Raw genomic sequence first — 24,692 nt, 5'->3', positions numbered from 1 at the left:
TACTTAAATTGTTCTAAAAAATTAACCAAAATAGATTCAGCTAACTGCTAATGAGTAAGAGTTTTTGAGACATGTAGGAAGCTTCCTGTGCAGTCAATCTGTTCATAATTCTAACAAACAAAATTTTCCCAGAAGGTTAAAAGAGGTGTTTAGATTTTGAAATTTTTCATATTCACACAAAATATTTTATTTTACCAAATAAAGTTTTGCAAGTTGTGAAATTTTGTATTCAAAATGTAGTTTTTAACTGCCCTATCGTAAAATAAAATTTTCACATTCATTCGAACATTTATTTCCAAATTACAGCCATTTATTTGACGTATGACCACTTTACTCCATTGACCACTTTCCCCCACCAGACCCTATATAAGTGAATAGTTATCAGAATAAATCCAGCAATGATTTTCCTTCTTCAGCAATATATGGTGGTGGTAACGACAGATTTTGGAAATTTGAATAAATTAGGTAACTAATGAATCATCATCTTGTTCTTATAGAAGCGATTAGGATTTTACTAGCATAGATTAGTCATACGATCTGCGACAAAAGTTTCTTACTACGCAATCAATTATTGAAATAACATCAGAATATTTGTGTATCTTATGATGGCAAAGAGATAAATGCATTCTTTACTTAAAGTCAAAATGCTTTTTTAAAACTATTTTGAAAAATTTTCCACTTTTGAAGTTAATTTCTATTTTCCATTATTATTTTCATTCATCCTTTGTTGGTAATTTAAATATTTAGGAATGTGACAACTATTATAGCACATCCACGGATGTGCTATAATAGTGATCACATTCCTATTACAGCACATCCGCGCACACAATATTCGCCACATTTGTATTGTAGCACAATAGTCGCCACATTCCTATTACAGCACATCCGCGCACACAATATTCGCCACATTTGTATTGTAGCACAATAGTCGCCACATTCCTATTATAGCACATCCGCGCACACAATATTCGCCACATTTGTATTATAGCACAATAGTCGCCACATTTCTATTATATCACATCCGTGGATGTGCTTTCTTGAACTAGCGTGATCTCACATTCGTGAACCGTCAGATGATTTATTTTTATTTTTAGTTTTTTAAAAGGTGACCAAAATTTATGGGGCACATAAGGACACAAATATTCGAGGATCTCGTAATATATCATATTGGCATCCCTCTCATGTCAGTACTGCATTATTTGGATTGCGTTTCAAAAATTAATTTGTTTTGATAAAATAATCTTTATTAATCTTTTTTGACTGCTCCTTACTATCTTTAATTAACATGATATTAAAAATACTGCCAGTGAATTCATTTTAGTTCAATTTTTGTGTATCAAAATCTGACCTAAACTTCTGAATTTACTAAGCACAAATATTTGGTGATCGCACTGTATGTTATTTTTTTCCAAATATGTATCCAACATTTAGTATTACATTAAAAAAATCATAAACCCATAAAATAAAAGTATTTTCAAAAGTACTCATTTATTTCTTGAAATATCACGCAGTAATACATATGAGGGTTTAAGTCCCAATGTTTTCAAGCTTTAATCAGTTACATCTTGTTTAAAATTTCAAGAGTCGGAAAACTTAATGCAATTGGTAACACAAATACATCATTTTATTTCTCCATTCACTTTAAAGTTTTCTTCGATAATTAATTATAAAATATCCCCCTAATTGTTCAAGTGACTGGAATGATTTCAATGCGTCATCCAAACTTACGACAAAAGCGAAAAGGAGCGAAGCGTTGCATTGAGAAATCTACCAAATGATCGTCACAATTTCGCAATGTCTTTCGATAACTTTCTGCTTCGCTTGAATGAACTAGACGATTTGATTGGTTTCAAGATGTGTTAATAATAATTTCAAAGAATTGAATTTGTTTAAATGGGTTTAAACTGCAGTTATGATGTATATAGCGGATTTATAAAAATATTTCGCTAGTTTTTAATGATGGCCAAATTCTCGCGACGGACTTTATTAAATAACTCAACTGCGGCTAAGATTGCACTAATCAATTAAAATATTTTGATTTTATTGTAAGACAAAATAAAATTAAAATGATTACACGAAAAATAAGGTAGTGTTAGTGGACCGTTTTTAAGTTCCGATTAAAATTCGAGCTAACTTAGACAAACTTTCATTGGAAAGTTTTCTAAATCATGCTCTATAGCTATTGCCATCTCTTGCTCCTAAACAGATGAGATTTCAAGCATCAATTTTGTGTTAGTTATCTCCAAATTTTCAATTTGGGCTTTTACACCATTTTACTTCTACGTGCTACAAATGATCCCAAATTATTTGCGTTAAAATATGAACAAATAAATAATCAACCTAAATCACAAACTGCCACAGAATGCGTCAAATTCTTCAACAATATTTACTTTATTTACATTGACTACTCGTTCCATTCATAACGAAATTAATAATTTTAATATTTATTTTGTGATATGAACGCCATCTGCCACAACGATATGAATAATGTTAAACCCCGTACTACACATATGAGTTTTAGTGCTAATTTTTTCTTGATATCCGAATGCGGGACAGCTGCTTTTGGAGTTGCTCTCCTCAAGGAATGATTGCCAGTATTTTGGAAGAAAGGAGGCCCACCCAGGAAGTGCAAGGAAAAAGTTAATGAACTGCTTGCCCCTATTATTTCTATATGAAGAATGATGGGTCTTAAGGAAAACATTAGAAAAATAAATTACTTTTTTATTGCTAATACAAAAAAAAAAAGTAAAGTAAGAAGTTACAACGTCAAAAAGCACAAATTGCAGATTACTGCAGACACGTGTTTCGGCGTTATAAGGAACGCATTTTTTAATGCAAAATAAATTAACTTATGGATGAAAAGACACCCGAAAAAAACCCAGAGCCAGATAAGCAAAAAGCTTAAAAAATAAAAATAGCGGATAACCAAACACCAATGAGAAAATTATAAACTGATAAAGGATCAATAGGAATGCAAACAAAAAAAGGCGTACCTTGTTCGCCGAAACACGTGTCTGCAGTAATCTGAAATTTGTGCTTTTTAACGTTGTTATTTATTACTTTACTTTTGAGCAAAAAGGTATTTATTTGGGTCAGTCTTCAAAAAGTGTATCTTTTCTGTCACACGCCTTTTACTGTAAAACTTTTCAGGAACAAATCATTTGACAATGCTTTTTAAATTCATCAAAAATATATCTATTTAAACCTGCTAACAATTTTGTAATAATTTTTATTTTAATATATTTTTGGTTCGCAACATGCGAATTCTCACCTCCGTGGCATATCACACCTTGTGTGACTGTTTATGTTGCTTAATAACTTGTTTAATTAAAAGTATATACTTATTTATTTATTATTCCTTTCACAAGCGTCACAAATACTAATTGTTTAAGTATATTTATTTTTTAATATTGAGTTTTAGTTCGTTTTAGTAGGATAAGGAGTCATGTCACACAATAAATTTTCACCTCCGTTACCTAACCACAAAATGCCATTCCTCATTAACACGTGGGAGTATTGTCATCAAATTTTACTTTGCATGATTCCAAGGACATAAAGAACAGACATAACGACATAAAAAAGTTGTGAGAAGTTGTGAGAAAAACAAGAAGATAGGTTTTGTTTTAAAAACGGTTATTGTGACTTCTCACCGCCGTGAACTTGAATTTCAGAGATGTAAATAAGTAAAAAAAGAAATGAACATGTTTTCATATGCTTAACATGTGCAGATTGTAGCAACGAAGAAAAAAAAAATGTTTTCCTGAAAAATGTGTCCATTAGGTCAAATTCCTCACCTCCGTGACAGACCTTATCAATGTCATTATTTCTGAGGTGAAAATAAATGATGGAGGGGAAATACACACATCAATCTTTAGACATTCTACCAAGATTATGAATTGCCAGTATATTCTCAAATTTATTAAATACTATTTTTTAACACACATTTGAACTAAAAGGATAACTAAAAATTAAGCCGTACTTTAATCAAGAGAGCTTAATATTAGATTCCCACTAATCATTAAAATAGCTCATTGTTTGCACAATTAACAAAATTACTACTTTGATATTAAATTGACCTCGATTTTTAAACATTATAATTTTTTTTTTATTTCATTTTTGTTTCCTTGAACACTTTTTATTTTTTTATTTACGTGTAAAATAATTGGAACTTAGCTGAGCCATTGTTTATGGTTACTTCTAGTAGGTAACACTTTCATGTAAGAATGAAAAAAAGAGAAAAAAAAAAAAAAGAAAACAAAAAGTTTCGAAATTTAAAAATATTTGCGGTCAAAAATTACGCTTTCTGGAGAATGACGCATTTATTTTACAGAAACAAGTGTTAATAAGAAGCAAAAAGCGATTGTACCACATCATCCCGTTGAGTCAAACATTTGTAATCAATAAACGTGTTCTTTTGTGGAAAAACCAAGTGCAATTTTCGATTATCGCGTAGTTTTTTAGAATAATGGCTCTTTCAACTGCTCTAAAATGATTTTTTTTGTTTAATTACAACAATGACTGAAAACGTTTTCATTAACGTTTATATGTATGTTACCGAAAAGACCAAAACTGAAGAAAGTCCACTTTCATTGGTGATTCTTCGGAAATATTCGGTCTTTTGCCGATGTATTTATGTGCATATTCCTCCGACTAATCTAGATATTTTCCAGACTTTGGACTTTCACAGTACCTAACATGCGCAGTAGAATGTGGGGCTACGTGAAATAATTACGGTAAATTATCTTTTTCAAAATGAACAAATTCGAAATTTGTGATGAAAATTACAATACATAACGAAAAAGCAATATATTTAATAATAAAACATGCATTGCAATAGTATTTTTTCTTTTCGGCAGTAGTAAATTTGTATTTTATAAAAAGGTGGAAAAGATTCACTTTTTCCCATGGAGCAAATAAAAGAAATACATTTTTTTCCTCCAGTGACATATTTTCTACTTGATTATAAAAAATATTTTTAATCAACTGAATGAGTAAACAAAATAATGAATGAATAAATGAACAGATCATGAATCAATAAAAAAATTAATTAATGAGAATTTAAAGGAGTGAATAAAATAGTGAGTAAATAAAAGAATAAGGGAATGTATAAAAAGTCGATTATAAAATGTAGGAACGTAAATTGTTCAATTAATCAATGAATAAGTGAGTGATTTGATGAATGAATACGTAAACAGAATGAACTGTTCCCTTGGTTCATTAGTGAAAAATGAAATTTGAATATTTAACCCAGCATTTAAATTTAGAAACGATTTTTCTAATTACTTTCCTGTTAACAAAATCGTAAATAAGTTTTAATTCACGCAAAAAAAAAAAAAAAAAAAAAAAAAAAGGACGTGAATTCATAACTTTCATTAAGAGTACAAGCAAATAAAACTCTAGCCAGGATTAGGTGAAAATATCCTTGCAAGCAACTGATAAATTGTATTGAAATTGAACTACTGTGAACTTATCCCTCTCCAAGAGTAGTTAGTTAGGGCAAATACGACAGCCCATTTTCTTCAGTACCGAAACTAATTTCACCAGCTTAAGTGCGAATAATAACAAAAATTGCACTTTGTTTCACTGCTGTAATAATTGGAACTGATAATGCTTAGTCGCAAGCTCTAGATTCCCTCCGAAGAAGAGATCATGATGCTGAGAGCGGGTTGAAGGGGACTTGATCGATATATACAAGTTTACAATCTTCATTTTCACAAGCGATAGCTCGCCAAGTCTGGCGACGCAGAAACTTGCGCACGCTGCATAGGTAGCAGTGGGTCTACGAAGGGAAAGCGGCCAATCGTTCTTGCCGCAGATTGCTTGTTTCGCGCCGCTGTTATAGAGACCTTAGATTTGACTCGGGAGCTAAAGAGCGAATCATGGTCGGGTAAGTAAGATGTGTCATTTCAATTTTTAAATTTTCTTTTCAGATTACAAAAGAATGAAAATTTTTTTATTGCAAAATAGAGGTGTCTTCTCGATCTGCGTCTATCTTTTCTTAATTATTTTTTGCGAATTATCTCAAAAGATTAAATTTGCTTAAAATTTTGAAGCAAATTCATTTTTTCAGCAATAAAAAATTTTGTCTTGAATTCAGCAAAAATGTGATTAACTCCGAACTATCTTACAATGTTACTTACTAGAAAAATAGATCAAAATGCAATGTATCCATCTGAGCATGCCCTTCAAAATAGTTTTAAGTTTCATTGAACTTTCACCGCTTGAGGAAATCAAAATATTTATGAAAAACAATCATAATGTCAAGCATATTAATAATAACTATCTAAGCTATTGACATTTTCTTAACGAATAAGTTTTACAACAGCATTGAATCTATTAAATTACTCATTGATTCAATTAAAATCATTGGATGAGCTCATATTAATGAAATAAATATAAAAATTCAACATCATTTTTCGGTTTTTGTGATCATTATTCTTTCTTGTCTTATTTGACAAATCGTACTGCAGTCACTCGTCGTTAGCTCTCATGATTAATGTACATTGTACAGCATGCAATGTAGTCTCTAAAACAATCTTTTAGTCCCCTTATCTTACACTAAAAATATTAAAAATGGGAACAAATTGTTAAAAATTTGTTGAAACAGATACATACTTTCATTTTCGAATCGAAAATCAACAGCTTACCACGTTCATATGTTAACTTAAATAGTTACGACGCTTCATCTTGTTAATTATCTTGTATGTATCGCTTGTCTTGACAACTTTCCACGTGCTTTATGTTACAGACGTTTAATCAAGTAGGCTATTAGCATATCTGTCATCCCACTATCCGTATTAGGTTTAACGTTAGCTAGTACCTTGGAACATTTTATTCCCAGTTTTCCACGAAAGCATGTTTAAGTTTCTTCGAATTATATTCCATAAAGAAAAAAAATAGAGTAATTATGTGCGCTTCGGTTATAGAGTCCTTTTTTTCTTCTTATGAAAACTCCATTATTCAATTTCTCTTCCTTGTCATGCGACCACGTGTTTTGCACTCCGCGCTGGGTTATCTCTGCAGTCAAAGAGGATCATTAGCATGTCTGCATGGCAAAGAGAAGTTTTTCTATAAAAAAAACATATGTATCTATTTGAGAGACTAATTAGAGGGATTGAAAAAGTTGAACAAGAGTGACGTACTTTCTTTTAAAAGCTTTCCTCTCCGGAGCATTAAGATAAAAATTAATTTGCTGCACTCAAAATATAATTAATAAACTAATATTCAAGCACTGCGCGATTCAAACAAAGCTTGCATTAGCTGTTGTTCGTTATCTTGCACCAAGATGCATTTTCGGTTTTTAAATAGTTTGCTTTCTCGAAGTTTTAACTTGATGCAATCTAATCCTAAATTTAATGCTGTTTAACTTTGCCGGGTTAATTTTTGTTTGTATTTTGTGTCTTAGTATGTTTTTACTTTATTTGAATTCAGTGTAAATTTATATTAGGTTTTATCATCATTTATGCTTTTTAGATAACTTGAAACGTAATGTTAAAAAAAAAAATACTTTTCTGAAAACTAACTTATAGACGGTTTTGTAATTGAAATAATGTTGGAACGTTTTTAAAACAAAAATTTTCGTAAAGAAAAAAATAAAAATTTTGCTGCGAATATCCCTCAAAATATATTTTGACGAAAAGAACATTTCGGGCAGATTCTCTTGAAACATCATGTCTCAAAATAAAAAGATAATTCCATCATTCAAAATAAGTATGATTTTTAATATCAGCGAAAAGAAAATTAAGAAGTTTTATTTCTTTCTTTCTGTAAGAGGATTTGAAAGATTTTCTATCGCTCTTTTTATTATTTTCTTTGAATGTTATGATGCCAACAAAAAAATGTAGCAAGTAACGCATTTTCTGTAGTTTTTTACTCTTGTCAATAGTCTAGTAGATGGGTAGTGTCTTGCACTTTTCATAAATTATGCTTCAAGTTACGGCTTTAATTGGCAATAATAAATAGTTGTTCTACCAAATTATCAGAATATACAGTAGCATGAAACAACTTATCAAAATTGAAGATGCATAAACAAATCAATATAATACGAATGAAGTAGGATTAATCTTCACTGCTATGGAATATTGTTTATTTTAAACCAATAGTCAGTTATTTTGTTAACGATAATTCAATGAATAAGTTGTTACCAGAACTGAAGGAATTCAATCTAAAGTCTAACTCAAGCAGTTTAATGCTTAAAATTCGTGTATCGGCATTTTTTGTTTTGTGCAATGTAAGAAAAAAAATCGCCCCTGGATGAAATCAAAATGAATGATGTTGCTTCTAATCTTGTTTCTTCAAGACACTTGAAAAAATAAACGGAAATTCAATTTGCTGAAAAATAAAAGAAAAAGAAAAAGAGTAAAAATATTCTTAGACAAACATTGTTTATAAGCTCGTATGTCAATATAAATTTCAGTGAGTACATTGGATGCAGAAATAAAGACATCCAGATGTTGACCCAACTGTTTCCAATTTTGAGAGTAACTTCAATTTTTATTGCTTGTGTTGGTGTCATGATGGTTAATAAAAAATATCCTGCAGGGATAAAAATTCTTCGGAACTGATGAAAGCTAATAAATATTAAAGTTATCTTAAATTTTAAAAAATCCTCGGTCAAGTCAGACGCGAGCAGTTTTGATCATGTAAAAGGTGTAATTTTCAAGTGATTTTTCTTGCTTTCTTACCAGGTAAAAATTTCTTATTGTTAATTAGTTAATTTGGTTTACTGCTTGCAATTTTGTTCTTTTTTTGTGTTGCTCAAAAATTACGAAAATTATGAATCCTGTCATCTTACTGATTAAAGCCTTTTTCTACATCTATTCAGACTTAAATATCTAATATGAAATGCATCAATTAAGCTTTAAGTAAAGTCTTTATAAAGTCTTAATTTGCCTCTATCTAAGGTTGAATGTGGAGTTTGCTTAAGTTTTAAAGGTTTTCAATTTTAATAATTTTTCAAAAATTTTGTTATACTGTTGCATTATCAAATTAGATTTCACGAAGGGAAAATATAATATAAAACAAATTCGATAACAAAAGTTTTAGAGATATTTTTCTAAAACCCATTAGTACTTATTTTTGCAATTTTTGTATTAATATACTGCCGTTGTTTTACATTTCCATAAAATTTAGTTTTCTTGTTGCATAACACGATTCAAAATTTCACAGCTATTTAGAGCAGAGCGTACATACAATAGCAATATATCTGCACATTTTACTTTTCTGGTAACGAAGGAGAATGCGGGGCAAAAGGAAATAGTTAAGATGACTCACCTTTTTCAAAGTAAAAAAAAATGGATCAAAGTAAAGAAAATTACAATACATAGAGAAAGAATAATGTATTTCCAATAAACTTTGCATTGAAACTTTAGTTTTCATTTGTGACATTACATTTGTGCCTTCACAAAAAATAAATAAATAAATAAATAAAAAATAAATATATGTGAAAAATTTCACTTTCTTTTTTTTTTCACCAGGCAAAATGAAAAAATAACTTTTTCTAATGAAATATTTTTTTATCCGATTGTGAAAAATATATTTGTGCAAATAATGAGTAAATAAAAGGATGAATAAATAAATGAAAAGATAATGAAACAATCAAATATTAAATAAATTAATTATTTTACTAATATTTAAGGAAAAATAAATGAGTAAATAAAATAGTGAATGAATGAATAAATAAGTGAATAAATGAATAACTAAGTGAATTATTAAATGAAAGAATGTAAATAAATTACTTAATAAATGAATATGCTAGTGATTGAGTAAATGATTGAATTAGTAAACGAAATGTGCTATTTCATTTTGCCCCGAGGAAGAACAAATAAATTAACTTAGGTACTGTTTTACTCAGAAAAAATTATTTATAGTCCGTTTGTGAAAATGTTGTCATATTTGAGATGGATACAGATGTGCGTTATGTAACTTATATATATTTATAAATCACTGAAGCAAAGATTGGAATGGTTTTCCCTCTCATAATGTTCGGAATTACTGATTTATTGTTTCTCGCTCGAGCAAATCGCAAAATACATAAATGTTGAGACAAATACTGCCATTACTGAGGCTGTTTTGGCACCCTAATTATTCAACACCTGGCATAATTTAATAAGTGAGTAGCATTTTCGTTCCATCAAACATCTTTTATAGTGTTTTAACGACACCAATAGCTGGTCCAGTTAATAAAAGCAGACCTATCTACTCGTCTTATTTGACGATAAAAAAAAGCATTTTTGTTCTTTAACTTCCTTTTACAAAAATTGACAGGCTTAGACAGTGCATCAATATAATTGTCTTCATTTCATGAACAGGAATTAAATTTTATTGTTAACTGATAATGATAATTAAAATTTTAAGCAATGAATTTTGAACAGAATGCAGCTTTAGAGGAAGAATATCGAAAGTGAATATTTCATTACAGATTTTTACTTCCTTTTACAAAAAAGGAAGTATTGTATTCGCGAAAAAATTTTCACGCAAAATTTGGCCTTAATTTTCATTTTGCTCACCCCCGAATTAATGTTGAGTTTTTTTTTCAACCCGACCACCACACGCAAATAAGTATCTAAGAACGTTATAACACCTGGAATATCCCTTTTGACATTCCCCGAGTTAATTACAACGAATTTTCTCCTGACGTCCGTATATATGTACGTATGTGCGGATGTGCGTATGTATGTCGCATAACTCAAGAACGGTATGTCCTAGAAAGTTGAAATTTGGTACGTAGACTCCTAGTGGAGTATAGTTGTGCACCTCCCCTTTTGGTTGCATTCGGGTGTTTATAAAGGGGTCTTTTTCCCCTTTTTCTGCGGAAATCATTGTTAATTTCGATGTATACTCAAGTGGTGTTATAATTTGGCGGACACTTGGGGATATATTGCTAGTCTTTTGGTCGCCAAGTTGGTGACAAATTTGGCGATTTTTTTCTGGTTTCAATTTGGCCACTGATGGTGATATTTAGAGAGTAAACTATTGAATCACATTAAAATTGGAGTAAAATGAAATCATGTAATGCACACATCAGCTCGTTTTTTTTTTTTTTCGTTTTCTATTACTACTTTGTCTTCTTGATTGTGTCGCCTTTTAAATTCTGTTTGCAGTTTGCTTCAAAACATGCCTATGAAATCGTTAGAGATTCGGTCATGTTTGATACGGCAACAGTCAAATGGGCATCTTTTGACATTGAGGTTGAATTGAGAATCTAAAATGCAAAGTTTTGTCAAATAATTCCGAAATGTTTAACTCTACAAATAATGATGAAAGTAGTTTGCTACAGTGGGAAGGTAAAGCGCAGTGTCAGCAAATTTTTAATTTTTATTTATTATTATTATTATTATCTTGCATTTTTTGTCACCTATTGTACTTTAGCTTTGTTTTTACAAGATTTCTCTTTTGGTTTCCGCTGAAAATAATGCCCGAAAAAAGAAACCCCATCAATTCCAACATTACTTATTTTTAGTATGGAATATAAAACGCGTTTCTTCAAATATCTCAAAAACTCATTTTTGCAGACACTGCGCTTTACCTTTCCACGACAATTTATTATCCTGGTATCTGCACTACGGAGGCACAAAAAAATAAGCATACAAATAAGAAAAAAAAGAAAAGCATTAACAAGTAAAGAATTGGAAATTATCAATAAACCTGTAAATAAAAGGAGTTCAAATTGTATCGTGCTTGAAATAACCTTATAGAGTCTAAGAGTATTCAACCTTTTACACTTCGGAGAACCTCTTGCAAGAAACTTCTTGCTAAATAGTAGAAAAAAAAAAAAAAAAAAAAAAAGATTATAAAAGCTCTGTCCAACTCAAATTTACAAAATTATATTTTTATTTTTATTTCATTACAATATAAACTTCTTAATAAGATAATTAAGGTATTTAACTTTTTTAAAAAATTTCACTCAAAATTCGGCTTTAATTTCCATTTTGCTCATCCCCGAATGAATGTTGAGTTTTTTTTTTCATCCCGACCACACGCGGATAAGTATCCAAGAACGTATAAACACCCGAAATATCCCTTTTGACATTCCCCGAGTTAATTACAACGAATTTTCTCCTGACGTCCGTATATACGTACGTATGTGCGTATGTGCGGATGTGCGTATGTATGTCGCATAACTCAAGAACAATATGTCCTAGAAAGTTGAAATTTGGTTAAAACATATTATCTGATCAATAAAAGTAAACAGGTTTTTGAAACATATTATCTGATTAATAAAAGTAATAAAATATTTATTTTCATAGGCAAATCGCCTGTATAAATTCGATCTTTCATGAAAATTAAAAAAAAAAAAAAAGAAAGTACAAAAACTCTTTGGCGCTTTGATTAATTAAGTAAATAGCGGTCTCGCCTAGCCCCTGTCAAGGTCCTAAGAAATCCTTGGGTTCCGCGGAACCCAGGTTGACGATTTCTGATCTAAACAATGTTTTTAATGCTACTGGGGGGGGGGATATAGTGCTTAATTACGCTTTAAAAAATTGCCCAAAAAAGTATAGAATGAAAAAAAAAGTGAAATGTCACAAAGAAAAAAGTAAATTCTTATTTCCTTAGGAATTTCACTTATCGTTCTGAATGTATTACACAAGAGTGCGAATCCAGTGTCAGCCTGATGTTGATATCTCTATTAAAATTGAAAATTTATTAATAAAATTTATAAAATATTTGATTAATAAAATTAATAACTAATTGATTAATAAAAGTAACAAAATATTTATTTTCAAAAGCAGATCATCTGTATAACTTCGATCTTTTACGAAAATTTTAAAAAAGAGAAAGAACAAAGAAAAATTTGGCGCTTTGATTAAGTAAGGAAATAGTGGTGACTCGCGGAGCCCCTGTCAAGGTCCTAGGAAATTCTTGGGTTCCGCGGAACCCAGGTTGACGATTTCTGATCTAAACAATGTTTTTAATTCTACTGGAGGGAGGGGAATATGATGCTTAATTACGCTTTAAAAAATTGCTTAAAAAAAGAAGCATACAATGAAAAAAACAAGTGCAATGTCGCAAAGAAAAAAGCATTCTTATTTCCTTAGGAATTTCACTTATCGTTCTGACTGTATTCCATAAGAGTGAGAGTTCAGTCTTAGCCTAAAGTTGATATGTCTATTAAAATTGAAAATTTGGTATCAAGTGCGCTGTCTTTTTTACTGTACTTAATTTCGTACTATCGAAAAATCTTTATCTTTTATTTAATCGTGTTGTTCTTTGACATCAGTCCTTGATTGCTATTAGCCTGCGTTACTCTTTTGCGTGACGTGTCCTTTTCCAACTAGCACTGTTTCATTCATCTGATCTCAGGTCATGAATTCTACTCCCTTTTGATTATCGTTGCACCACCCTTTTTTAGTACCGACCAATTTGGTTAGTTTTAAAATGGCTGTTTTTTTTTACTGCTATTAACTACTTCTGTTTAGTTTACATCTATTTTCAACTCACCAGCCTAAAAATTTTCTAAATGAATGTAGCAATTAATTTTTTTAAAGATAAGAAACAAAGATATTGCTAAGGTTTTTTCAATACATGAAACTACTCCGTGACATTGTTTAGAACTCTCAAATTCATTTTGGAGGAGCGAAATAAACGAAAACAGTTAGTACAACAAAGGTGATCAATTCCATAAAAAAGGATTTTCATTGGATACCATGGAAGTAAGCAGGGAAAGAAAATATGTTTAGAAAAGGGGGGGGGGGAAGGAGACGCATGTTTTTTTTTTTTTTTTTTTCATTTCTTTATTTTTCAAAAAAATATTTTCAATTTTTCAGAGCCAAAGTGTTCCCACGTTTGAATAATCTTTCCTTTGTGTCATAGAATTTTCAGAGATTTCTTAAAAAATATTTCTATAATTTATGGTATTTTTAAAAACCGTCTTCAATTGTTCTCATGTGTCACTGCAGAGGGGGGGGGGTGCGAGTAAACAAACCTGAGGCAAATAAGACAAGATTAAGAAAACGCAGGACTATCGTCATATTTCAAGGAATAACTCTGATGTGAAACATATACGAGGGCAGTGAGAAGCAAAGGGATGTAAGTTGACATTTTCAAGTTTTGAGTAAAACGTGTTTAAAGATAACATCCTAAATAGGCTTTCATTGAAATTTTTTTCTGAATCTTGCTGTGTAGCAGTAACTACCAGGACTACTAGTACCATCTCTTGCCCTAAGACAGAGGAGAGGTTCACCTACCATGTGTACTGGTTAAGTACAAATTTTTAATTTTGCCACATATATTTTGCCATACATAATATACCAATTATATCAAAGGGTTTGTAACTAGTTGTGTATGCTATTGGTTCTGGGAAGCGCTATGCATCCTAAGGAATAGTTCACAAATAATCTACTTATATCTCAAATGACAACCTAGAAACGCATAAAGATTGCAAGTAAGGGCTACCAATCTGCGAATGATCCCTTACGGTTAGTCGCTTTTTCGTCAATAATTGATATTTGAGTGATTATACTGCCGATATTAGTTTTTAGGATATTCAATTGGAATTTTTTTATGAGTTGCGGCATCTACTTGGGTGTGAAATCAGGAAGGTCGTAAGTGGTTATATTTCGCTTATGCACAGTGAAAAATTAGTTGTTGTAAACGCTCATATTTCATCAAATCTTCCACAATTTTATTTAAAATTTTAGTTTCATACTTATCTTGTATGTTGTCAAGTTTTCTGCAAGTTTGGCAAGTCAAGGCGGAAAACTCTGCGTGTTATGAGCCGATTACCAGTGACAGTAATTAGTATTTTAACAAGAAATGCTAATATATTCATGAATATAAGTGATACTTTTATGAAAATCCATAAAATAATTGTACATTATATTTAAATTTATTTCTGAAATTGATAGCTAATTCCTAGTTTTTTAACTGTGAAGGATGATCAATAAACTCTTTTTTTCTTAAATGTTTTGCTGGTCCCCTAAATGAATGGGAGATTTAATTTTTAATGAAAAATGACCGCTGAAGCGTATATTTTATGTGATAAAACTTACAGAACAGTTAATATTTTTCTTCTCCAGAAATTCGTAAAAATGTGATTTTTTTGAAAGTGACCTGATACTTCTGATTATATACGGCATTACTACCTAGTGAAAACTACATTGATCACGTTGATATTGCTACACAGCGAAAATGAAGTACTTTTCCAAATTATATTACAGAAGGATATTCAAAATTACAAGTAAACTTTATAGAAGGAAATCGTATTTTGCGTCGCCGTAATTAATTTGTAGAAAGTGAGGGACGACAGGGAGGTTGTTCCAAAAAAATCCCTGTATATATATATACATATATACACATCCACACGAACGCACACACCCACACAACACACACATATACATATATACGTGTGAGTGTGTTTAAATTACATTCGGTGGTTTCTAATTTTGGAAAATTCTTGCAAGACTTTTCATTTCGTTTAATAACAAATTCCTCAATGCTTATGGATAATCTTCTTGTATCCTTAATATTGTTGCGTGGCCGTATGAATAAACCTTCTACGTACAACCATCTGGGTGCTTAAATTACAAAACAAGAAAATCAGATAGCAATGCGAGTTGGGAGGTAGATTTCAACATTGTTTGTTAAGAAAGCAACGTATGTTTATTTCAGAATCATCGAAACCCATATCACTTTGTATATAGCCTCCACTTTTCTCTGACTACACTGCCCGTATATTTAATTATCTTCTTATCTTTTACAGTTTTTTTTTTCAGCAAGTGTGTTTGTTAACCGAAAAAACTCTAAAATAGCTTGAAAGCTCCCACCAAATATTACATTTCTCTCTCTATCGCCACGCTGATTTTGTTAAAAAGACTTAATTTATGGTCCTTAAGGTTCAAAGTTACAAACCTACAGCTTGACTCTATTTAAAACATGCACTCCTTATGTTTATTTTGCTTTTTCCTCCTTGTTTATTTTCTTTTATTTTTAGGAGAACTTTTTTGAACTACCGTTTTTTATTTTTCAGCAATCACGAATTGCTTATTGTTTTCACTTGACCATTGAATGAATTTGGTCCTTTGATTTTATTTTTCCATGCTTATACTGCAAGCATCCATGTGCCTCGGAATCAAATTATTTATAAACGAACTTCTCGACTTCATACAATTAATTCTTTTTACGCAAAAACAGTTTCTAGCTCACAATATCCATCATCCAGCTCTTGGCATTTATTTGAATTTTTACGTCTTGAATTCAAATCATGGTTGCAATAAAAGTCATTAGTAGAAACAAGAAACCCAACGAGTAGGGTCCTATCGCAATTCGTGATTGCAAAAAACATAATTTGAATTCAAGATCTCAAAATTCAAACTAACTTTTGTTTTTTCTCCTTTATTTTACTTCCTAAAAGCACAAAATTTGAGTGCATGGCATTTAATCCCCTTCTTGACCGTTTTTTTCTACCGTGCTCCTACAACCATCAAATCTCGAAATAGTGTTCAATAAGCTTAAAACTTTATATAATGTTTTAACTTAGAAAGATTCAAATTCTGGAGGCAGTGAGACTTTTAATTCGCATGCTTAGCGTCGGAAAGCGGGAGAACCTTATTAGCATATTGATCGTTTTCACCCTTGATATTATGAAAATAAGAGGGATGAGGAAATACAGTCTGCTACTTTTTTGCAGTCTCCCCAGGAGAGATTTCGCAGCATGTGACTATTTATGCGAATTAAACCAATGAAATGTTGATTTGAAATGTATAAAAGATGTGAATTTACTCACTTAGTTTAAAAATAGCAATTTGAATCAATTTTCTTCTTTTCTTTGCACTGTTTCGAGTTTGGAAGGGAATTCTTGAAATACATGCAATTTATGATCAGCGATAACTGTTGAATCTCGAGTCCTTAAATAGACCTGTCACAAATTCTACGTAAATGTTTTTAAAAAAAGTTTTAAATGTAAATGACTCACAATGTTGCAACGTAATTGGTCTTAATACCAATTATAACTTATAGAACTTGTTATAGGCCTGTATGGTTAAAACATGTGTCTTTTACAGCCGTTCAGTGGTTACTAAAATCCAATTTGAGAAAATTTATACTCTAATTCGACACTAGTTACACACCACTCAAAAGCTTACTTTAGCCTTTTATTTACAACTTTTACTCTTCATTTATAATAACAACTTTTGAAAACTCAACGAGTGTCGGTGAACCATACTGGAATTTTAGATTATCAATATGAGGCAATGAGAAGCAAAGGGATGCCAAAATAAACGTTTGGAGAAAACTATTACAAATGTTGTAGGTGAACGCCTCCTCTGTCTTGAGGCAAGATATAAAACTAATAGCCCTGGTAGGTGCTGCTATAGCTGATTTAGAAAAAAATTCAAAGAAAGCCTACCGAGCCCCGCAACTTTAAACACGTTTCACTCAAAACTTGAAAATGTCCACTTGCATTCCCTTTACTTTTCACTGCCTCATATGTATTCGGTTTTCACATGACGTCATTGGCTCAGAACCGGGCATCCTCTGATTTCCTAGTCTGAAGTCTACGTTACCCACGGCTTTCCCGGTTTTTGCCATAGCGAAGAATTTGCCAACAGCTGTGCAAGTAGCATTTACAAGCCCCCTCCCCCCAATATTGCAATTAAAACTAAAAGGGGGGGGGGGAGACATTTTTTCACGGGCAAGAGAACGTTAGGAAGTTTTGAAGGACATCTGGATGCTTTGTAAGGCAAAACTATCGTACTTACTTTCACTATGACTTTTATTTTATTAACATACGAACAATATATCTTTTATTTTCGTAAAAAAACTTAGGATATATTTTAAATTTATCTTTTTGAATGCTGACGTCGCTAAATTTCCCTCCCTCTAAAATTTACATCTCTAGGTGGTGACATGAATCGTCTACGCCAGGAGCCAGTTCCGTGTAACCAATAAAATGTTGACAAATAAATTTCGATAGCTATATCAAAGTATTCAACGTCTTACGTAAATAATGCTACCTTAGCAGTTCAAAAGCAAAAACAACAGCGTTTACTATAGTGCAAGAAATGGGAGTCAATTACACCCTTAATGGAAAGCAGGCAAGGAGCCATAAATGTCGTGAGAAAGTACTGATCTAGCAATCCCTGGCGAAAAGACTCGCAGATTAACTCTATATCACGGGGCAATCGCATTCATTATCCATCCATAAACGGCCTTTTAGTGATGACGTCATATGATGATATATAGCTTAACCTGTATATGACAGCAAAGTTGCGGAAGACAGTTATTTCGTAATTTCTTATTCTCACTTTTTCCGTGTTGGAAAAATATTTCAATCTTCTATAAAGGTGTAAGTCTAGAATGAAAATTTCTGTGTAAAGAAATATTTCGCTGGCTTTTTATCGCAAGATAACCACGAGAAAAATAAAGCAGATAGTATATTATTTTTGTGAAACATAGAATATTTATTTTAGATGATTGAAAATTTTTATGGCAAGTAACTTCTACCACCTATATCAGTGATAGCAATTCCAACGTTTGCTTTTAGGCCTCTTGGAACTAGTTTTAAAGGAAGGGCTAGTTTTATTTCTTCATCTGTGCACTGAAATATGTCTAAATTCCTAAAATTTGTGAGCTTTTTTAAAAAACCTTTTTATTTTTAATGCTAGGGTTGAGTTATTGTAACAAAAATAGAAATAGTTTTTATTTCGACCAAAACGAGTGATGCCGCACTTCTTTTTGTCCCCCCCCCCTTGTCACTAACTGACAATTTCAGGAACCCCCTTCCCCCCTTCAATGCGTGACATCATTAGTGAGAACCCCATGTTGACAGTTGAAGCTGTTTGGAAGTGATCTAAATATCCAATGGATGTCTATTGTATAAGATATTACATAATGGTTTCCTCGCTGTTTCATGATTAAAGTGTCACTATATTAATGTCACAGCGCATTTTATTAGTTTTTGAAAAATGGGGAGGATAACTACAGAGAGACACTCATCAGATTAACTCACATCAACTAATTATGCTTGATGTGAGAAAGAGACACATGTGCAAGTCCCATCCTTTTTATGCACCGGGCAAACGTTTTCACTCTTTCCTGTAAATTAGCGATTATGTGACTTGCGTTAGCCTGGCTCTGAGGTACAGGAATAATGTAAGAGTGTATTAAAAATGTTCTCTTCAAATAAAGTAAAGAGAGAAGCCCCCATTTAGCTTTATAGGAAAGTATGATGAGTTTTTGAAATGGAATGGCGAATATCAATAAAATATTCATTTGCATACCCTAAAATTGGCGCAAGTTGACCCTAATGAGTGAGGTATCAATTTTAGCATCATAATTAATACTTCTAAATAGCATTTTCAAATCTTACTATGAAAACTTGATCTGTAAGGCATACCGATACTCTTAGTGTGAAAAAAGTTTCTAAATGTTAAGTTCTATAGGTTTTTAAAATAATTATAGCGAGTAGTGCTCCAATGGGGTGTCACTTGACATTCCAAAACAAAAATCCTTATTTGGCAAATTTTGCTGATGATTCGGCAAATTTAGAGACAATAATGCAACATTGAGATTTTTCTCCCCTTTTTAAAAGTTTTTCGAAATTGTCTTTTAATGATAGCTAAGGTTACTCCTTTTTAGATGTTATGTATGTATGATAACGCATTTTATCAATCGGTAAAATTGGAGTTTCATTCTACAAATTGAGAATTTTGACCCTCCCAAAAGTTTTAGTTCGGTTATCTCCTGGTTATAGAAAATAAAGCTGGCCAACTAGCCTCGGTCTACACCATTTGTGACTTACATTAAGCATAAAAATGCCATTTTTATATGTTAGTGCACGAAGATGTGCGTTCCAGAATATTTTTTCTTTCCTTTATCTAACAATATTTTTCAGTGAAGGAATTTATATCATGCTCGGAGGTTATTTTAATAATATTACTTTTCTAATTTTTTTCCTTTCCGTAATGGGAAAAAAATCGTGAAAATTAAGTAAATAAACAAATTCATTAACTAGGCATTTTGTGAGAAAGTTTTATTAACGTCTCTCCTGAATATTTTCATGATTTTAGATAAATTTATGTTGCTCATATATTTTCTAAGAAAATAAATCTCTTTCTCTTTAGTAATAATTTTGTTTTTAAGATAGAATATAATGCGTCAATTCTTTACACCATTTTTCTTCTGAGTGTCTGGTTTCGGAAGAATAGAATTTCCGCCATAAAACTTTTATTTACTTCGTGTATCACCAGCGTTTTGTTATCTTAGAAGATAGCAGAGAATTGATTTCATCTCTTATAAAATAAAGAGTAAATTGAGAAAATCGAAATTCGTTTTCGATGAAAATTGTCAGAAAAATGACTCGTTTTTGTCTCGTATTTTGATTTAATTCTGTAGATGAGGCTTTAATTTAACTGTGTGTACATTCATTGGTCTTAAGTCCTGGTTTGTTACTTAAGAAATATGTTTAAAAATGTCGATGTCGAAAAAACAAACTTTTGTTGGCTTCATTTTTGTACTTATGTACCTTTAAAAAAATTATAAAAAGTTTTAGAATTTTAAACCTGACTTTCGTTAGTGATTTCTTTCACTGATCGCGAATTTCAGGGGTTTCTTTTTTTTTTTTTTTTGGCTTAATTTTATTTGGACTGTGGTCTTTATTTCTCAGTTAAATGCCTGGTTCATTTAGCCTAAATTTGGTTTTCAGTTTGGCCAATACACCTTTACACCAATTTATGGTTGCATTCATAAAGATACATTAAAAGCATATATTATATATATTTCAAAATTTTTGACGGGCACCTTCTCGAAAATTTGAGTTTTTTCAATTTTAAAAGTTTTGAGCAAAAAAATTCTCACACATTTTTCAAGATATAGAAATATATTTGAAAATGTCAATGTTGAAAAAACAAACTTTTGTTGGCTTCATTTTTGTACTTATGTACATTTGAATAAAAAAAAAATTGAAAAAGTTTCGAATTTTAAACCTGAATTTCGTTTGTGATTTCTTTTACTGATCGCAAATTTCAGGTTTTTTTTTTTTTTTTCTTGGGCTCAGTTATATTCGGAGTGTGGCCTTTATTTTTCAGTTAAATGCCAGGTTCGTTTAACTTAAATTTGGTTTGCAGTTTGACTCATATACTTCCAGACCAATTTTTGATTGCATTCATGAAAATGCATTAAAATTATGTATTTCAAAATTTTCGAAGGACAATCGTCTCGAAAATTTTTGAGTTTTTCAATTTTAAAAGTGTTGAGAAAAAAATTCTCACAAATTATTCTAGTTATGCATTAAAAATATTGTTTTTTTTTCAAAATTTTTAAAGGACAACATCTCGAACATTTTTGAATTTTTAAATTTTAAAAGTTTTGAAAAAAAAATCTTACAAATCATTCAAGTTGAAGTGCACGCAAGTCTATTTAAAATGAGCTATAATACAAATCTGTTGCTCTAATAAAAGTTGAGTTTTGACATTTTAAAGCAAAAATTGCATAAATTGTCCCACATTATTTGCTGTAACTGCTGATCCAACTGTAGTCCCACTCTGAAAAGTTTTGGATGTATTTATTAAAATATTTATCATCATTTTTTTACAAAAATTTTAAAGCTCCCTAGCTTAAAAAAAAAATCGAAACATTAAAATATAAGATAACTGCTATTTAAACCCTTAATGTACTCCATACTGAAAATGATGTCTAAACTATTGAGGAATTGAATTTGATGGGGGTTTTTATGTAACTAAACTTTTTCTTTTTGACTGGAAATGATTTTTTTTTACTTTGTGTTGAAACAATAATTTATGGAGATTAAAAATGAAAGTATGAAATGATATGAAACTCAAAAATAATGATAGCTTGTTTTACAAAATCGAAACTTAAAAGTAGGCTCCTTTTTATTCAGGACAAACTTGTTGTTTTAACGCCATGACAGCCCTTTACTTTTTCTAACGAAAATATTTAATGAAGCTTGAAACGTCCAATGTAAAAAGAATTCCCAAAAAGTTTGGTTTCATTCCTCCAACAGACTGAAACATCTTTATGAAAACAATTGCGAAAAGTTTTGGACACACAGTTAAATAGAACATAACGTCTTCATTCTATTTTTTTAAAACGCTTCTTTTCAAAAACATTAGTAAATCAACGAAGAGGAAAAATATTTTCAAGTTTTTCCCAAGGTTTTCCCGAGTTATCCTATTTTCAAAAAACTTGAACCAAAAACTTTCGTTCTTTCAACTACTTTTTTCTGATCTCATATTTCAGAAAGTGATATCGGATTTCTCGGTAAGATTTGTAAAAGCAAAAAAGGTATATTTTTTCTTTAAATCGAAAATTGTTTAAAAAAATAGCAATGAAAGCATGGTTTCATTTCTTTCTAGTCTCTTTCAGTAGGAATCAATAAATACAAAGATGCATTTTAAGGGAAATGATTTGTTTGTGGAATTCAAACACAGAAATAGTTTTTCATTTGATATCTTCCGAAACAGAATCGATTTAATGTATTTCATTTATAAAAGTCCTCTACTTGTGAAGATAAAACGAGTGGATTTTTTGAGAAAGTGCTTAAGAATTATGATTAAGAAGTGCAGTTTTCTCAAAAAGAAACGGAAAAGAAAGATTGAAAGTACATATTTTACTAATATTTTCAATTGGGTTTTAAATTTCAACAGCTTCCCCCATTGAGAATGTTAGTACTGATCTTTGCAACAGCTTAGACAAAGTTTAAATAAACATAGAAATTATTTCTCATAAAACCAACGAAATAGACTCGAATTAATTGTTATTTGTTTTTACTTTACCGGAAATTAAGGGGAAAAAACGCATACGAGAAAAAAAAAAAACTTTTAAAACTTCATATTTAGAGAAAAATAAATAAAATTGCGAAAACTGAAGGGGGAGGGAGAAAAAGTTAAAAATTAATTAAAGGTAGCTTAACTACATGATGAAATTTAAAAAAAAATACATTTTGTTTTTTTTTTTAAGCTTTTTAGGCCTGTAGAATATTGTATATTCTAGATACAATTTTTCAAAAATGCTCTATTTATTCAATGATAAAGTCATTAAAAAAGCTCCAAGCTAACAAGATTAAAACTCATCTCAAACCCATATTGCTGATTTTCTATTTTTGCACAAAGACCCGCAATCAATGAACTTAATATTGTTCTTGAAAAAAGTGAAAGGTTAAAGGAAACTGGGAAGCTATATCTAGTTTTCAAACAACATTTCACACCTCAAATGTTAAGCTATAACACATCGTTAAGATATAATTGTAATTGCAAGGTATAATCGTGATTTTGTTGTCAAAGACAGTGTTACAGACAATTTTATAATTTTGAGATGATTACTTAATTTAATATTACTACGGCTTTTATCATTTAAAAAAAAAATACTTTTAGCGAAGGCTTTTGGTTCATACTTTAACTGTTTTCTTCTTAATAACAGAGTAATTTAGAGTGTTCTTCCTTCCATGACTACATAGAGCAAAGTCGTTATCCGAAAGATACGAGCCTTTTTTGTAAAAAGCAAAATTATTCAACAAAAAGGTATTAAAAAATTAGAGCAATTTTAACAAGGTTCTACACTATTCCTTTTGAACCCTTACAGTTAATATCTGAACTGCGGTATTTTTGCTTCAATTGTCCTCATCATTAAAAAAAGCATATTGTTCTTAAAACTGTCAAATGGTATTTCAATTGACAGTTTAATTGTTTAGCCGTTTTATTATTGTATACGCATTATACTCTCCCGCATATACAAAGCGTATTACCTAAAATTAATGGTTGTGTTTCTTAGGAGTTTTTGGTTTGTACGTTACTGTAAAAATAAAGCTTCTTCGATTTTTCAACAAGTAAAAGTACAAAATTACATTTCGTCACAGAACTTTTTCTAAGGGGGGGGGGGGAATAATAAAATGAGTAAGCATATTCGTTCAAGGGATAGGGGATGTGTACGTTTCACTTGCTCCGTTACTATTCTGCCCTGGCTAAGTAAGCGGCAGCGTCTACAAATTATTCATTTTTCATTTTCTTGCATTTTTGTCATCTATCTTACTTCAGCTTTACTGTAAAAACATGCTGATACGGTTTCCACCGAAATCAAAGTTCTATTTCGAATTCAAAATTTCAATACATCCAATAATTTCTGGGGAATCAAAAACAAGTTTCACCAAATAGCTCTAAAATTAACTTTTGTTGATACTGCCGTTTGCCTGCCCACGGCAGTATTATTGCAGCGCAGGAACTTTAATAATAACATCTGTAGCAAATAGCTTACGCTTGATAAAAAAGGAATCTCATAGAAAATGAAGCGTCTTTTCTTGTACACCAATATATTTGTCTGATATTTCCCATTCATTTCACGCGGTTGAAGTTAAATGTCTAAACACAAAGACACTCGTATCCTGAAGCGAAAGATAATTTTATTTTTCGTCATTTACGAAGAATAACTTTTCAGTTCATTAAGCAACTTGCAGAAGATATTAGCTACGGATCTTTTTTTTTTTTCAAAATATCTAAACCAAAATACCTTTCCTGCTTCAATTTTTAAAATCAATAATTTCCAAATCTCATTTATATGCTTTTTTGAATAAGTATTTTAGTAGAAGAAATAAAACGAAGTGCACACATTTGTTTGCATAAAGTACTTAGGGGAGACTGGGGATACTTGATCCCTGGGGATACATGATCCCACAGCCAAAAATGTACCAAAATCATTCAATAGAGTTTTTAAAACTGACAATATTATGTTAAAGTTATACTTGT

The 24,692-nt window shown here is 30.8% G+C and overlaps 1 protein-coding gene across 1 annotated transcript in view; it reads left to right on the top strand.

The window, feature by feature from the left end:
• The first annotated feature begins 5,845 nt into the window (after positions 1-5,845).
• LOC129218994 (DNA-directed RNA polymerase I subunit RPA49-like) overlaps positions 5,846-24,692 on the top strand; it is a 365,487-nt gene continuing 346,640 nt past the window's right edge. Inside the window, exon 1 of the mRNA XM_054853313.1 lies at positions 5,846-5,887. Within this exon, the coding sequence (XP_054709288.1) occupies positions 5,880-5,887 (8 nt within the window). The 5' untranslated portion in view covers positions 5,846-5,879. The remainder of the gene's footprint in view (positions 5,888-24,692) is intronic.

This window comes from Uloborus diversus, chromosome 3 (genome assembly GCF_026930045.1).
Source record: "Uloborus diversus isolate 005 chromosome 3, Udiv.v.3.1, whole genome shotgun sequence".
Classification (NCBI taxonomy): Eukaryota; Metazoa; Arthropoda; class Arachnida; order Araneae; family Uloboridae; genus Uloborus; species Uloborus diversus.
The sequence above is the reverse complement of the archived record's forward strand: the minus strand, read 5'-3'. Positions and strand labels throughout refer to the sequence as shown.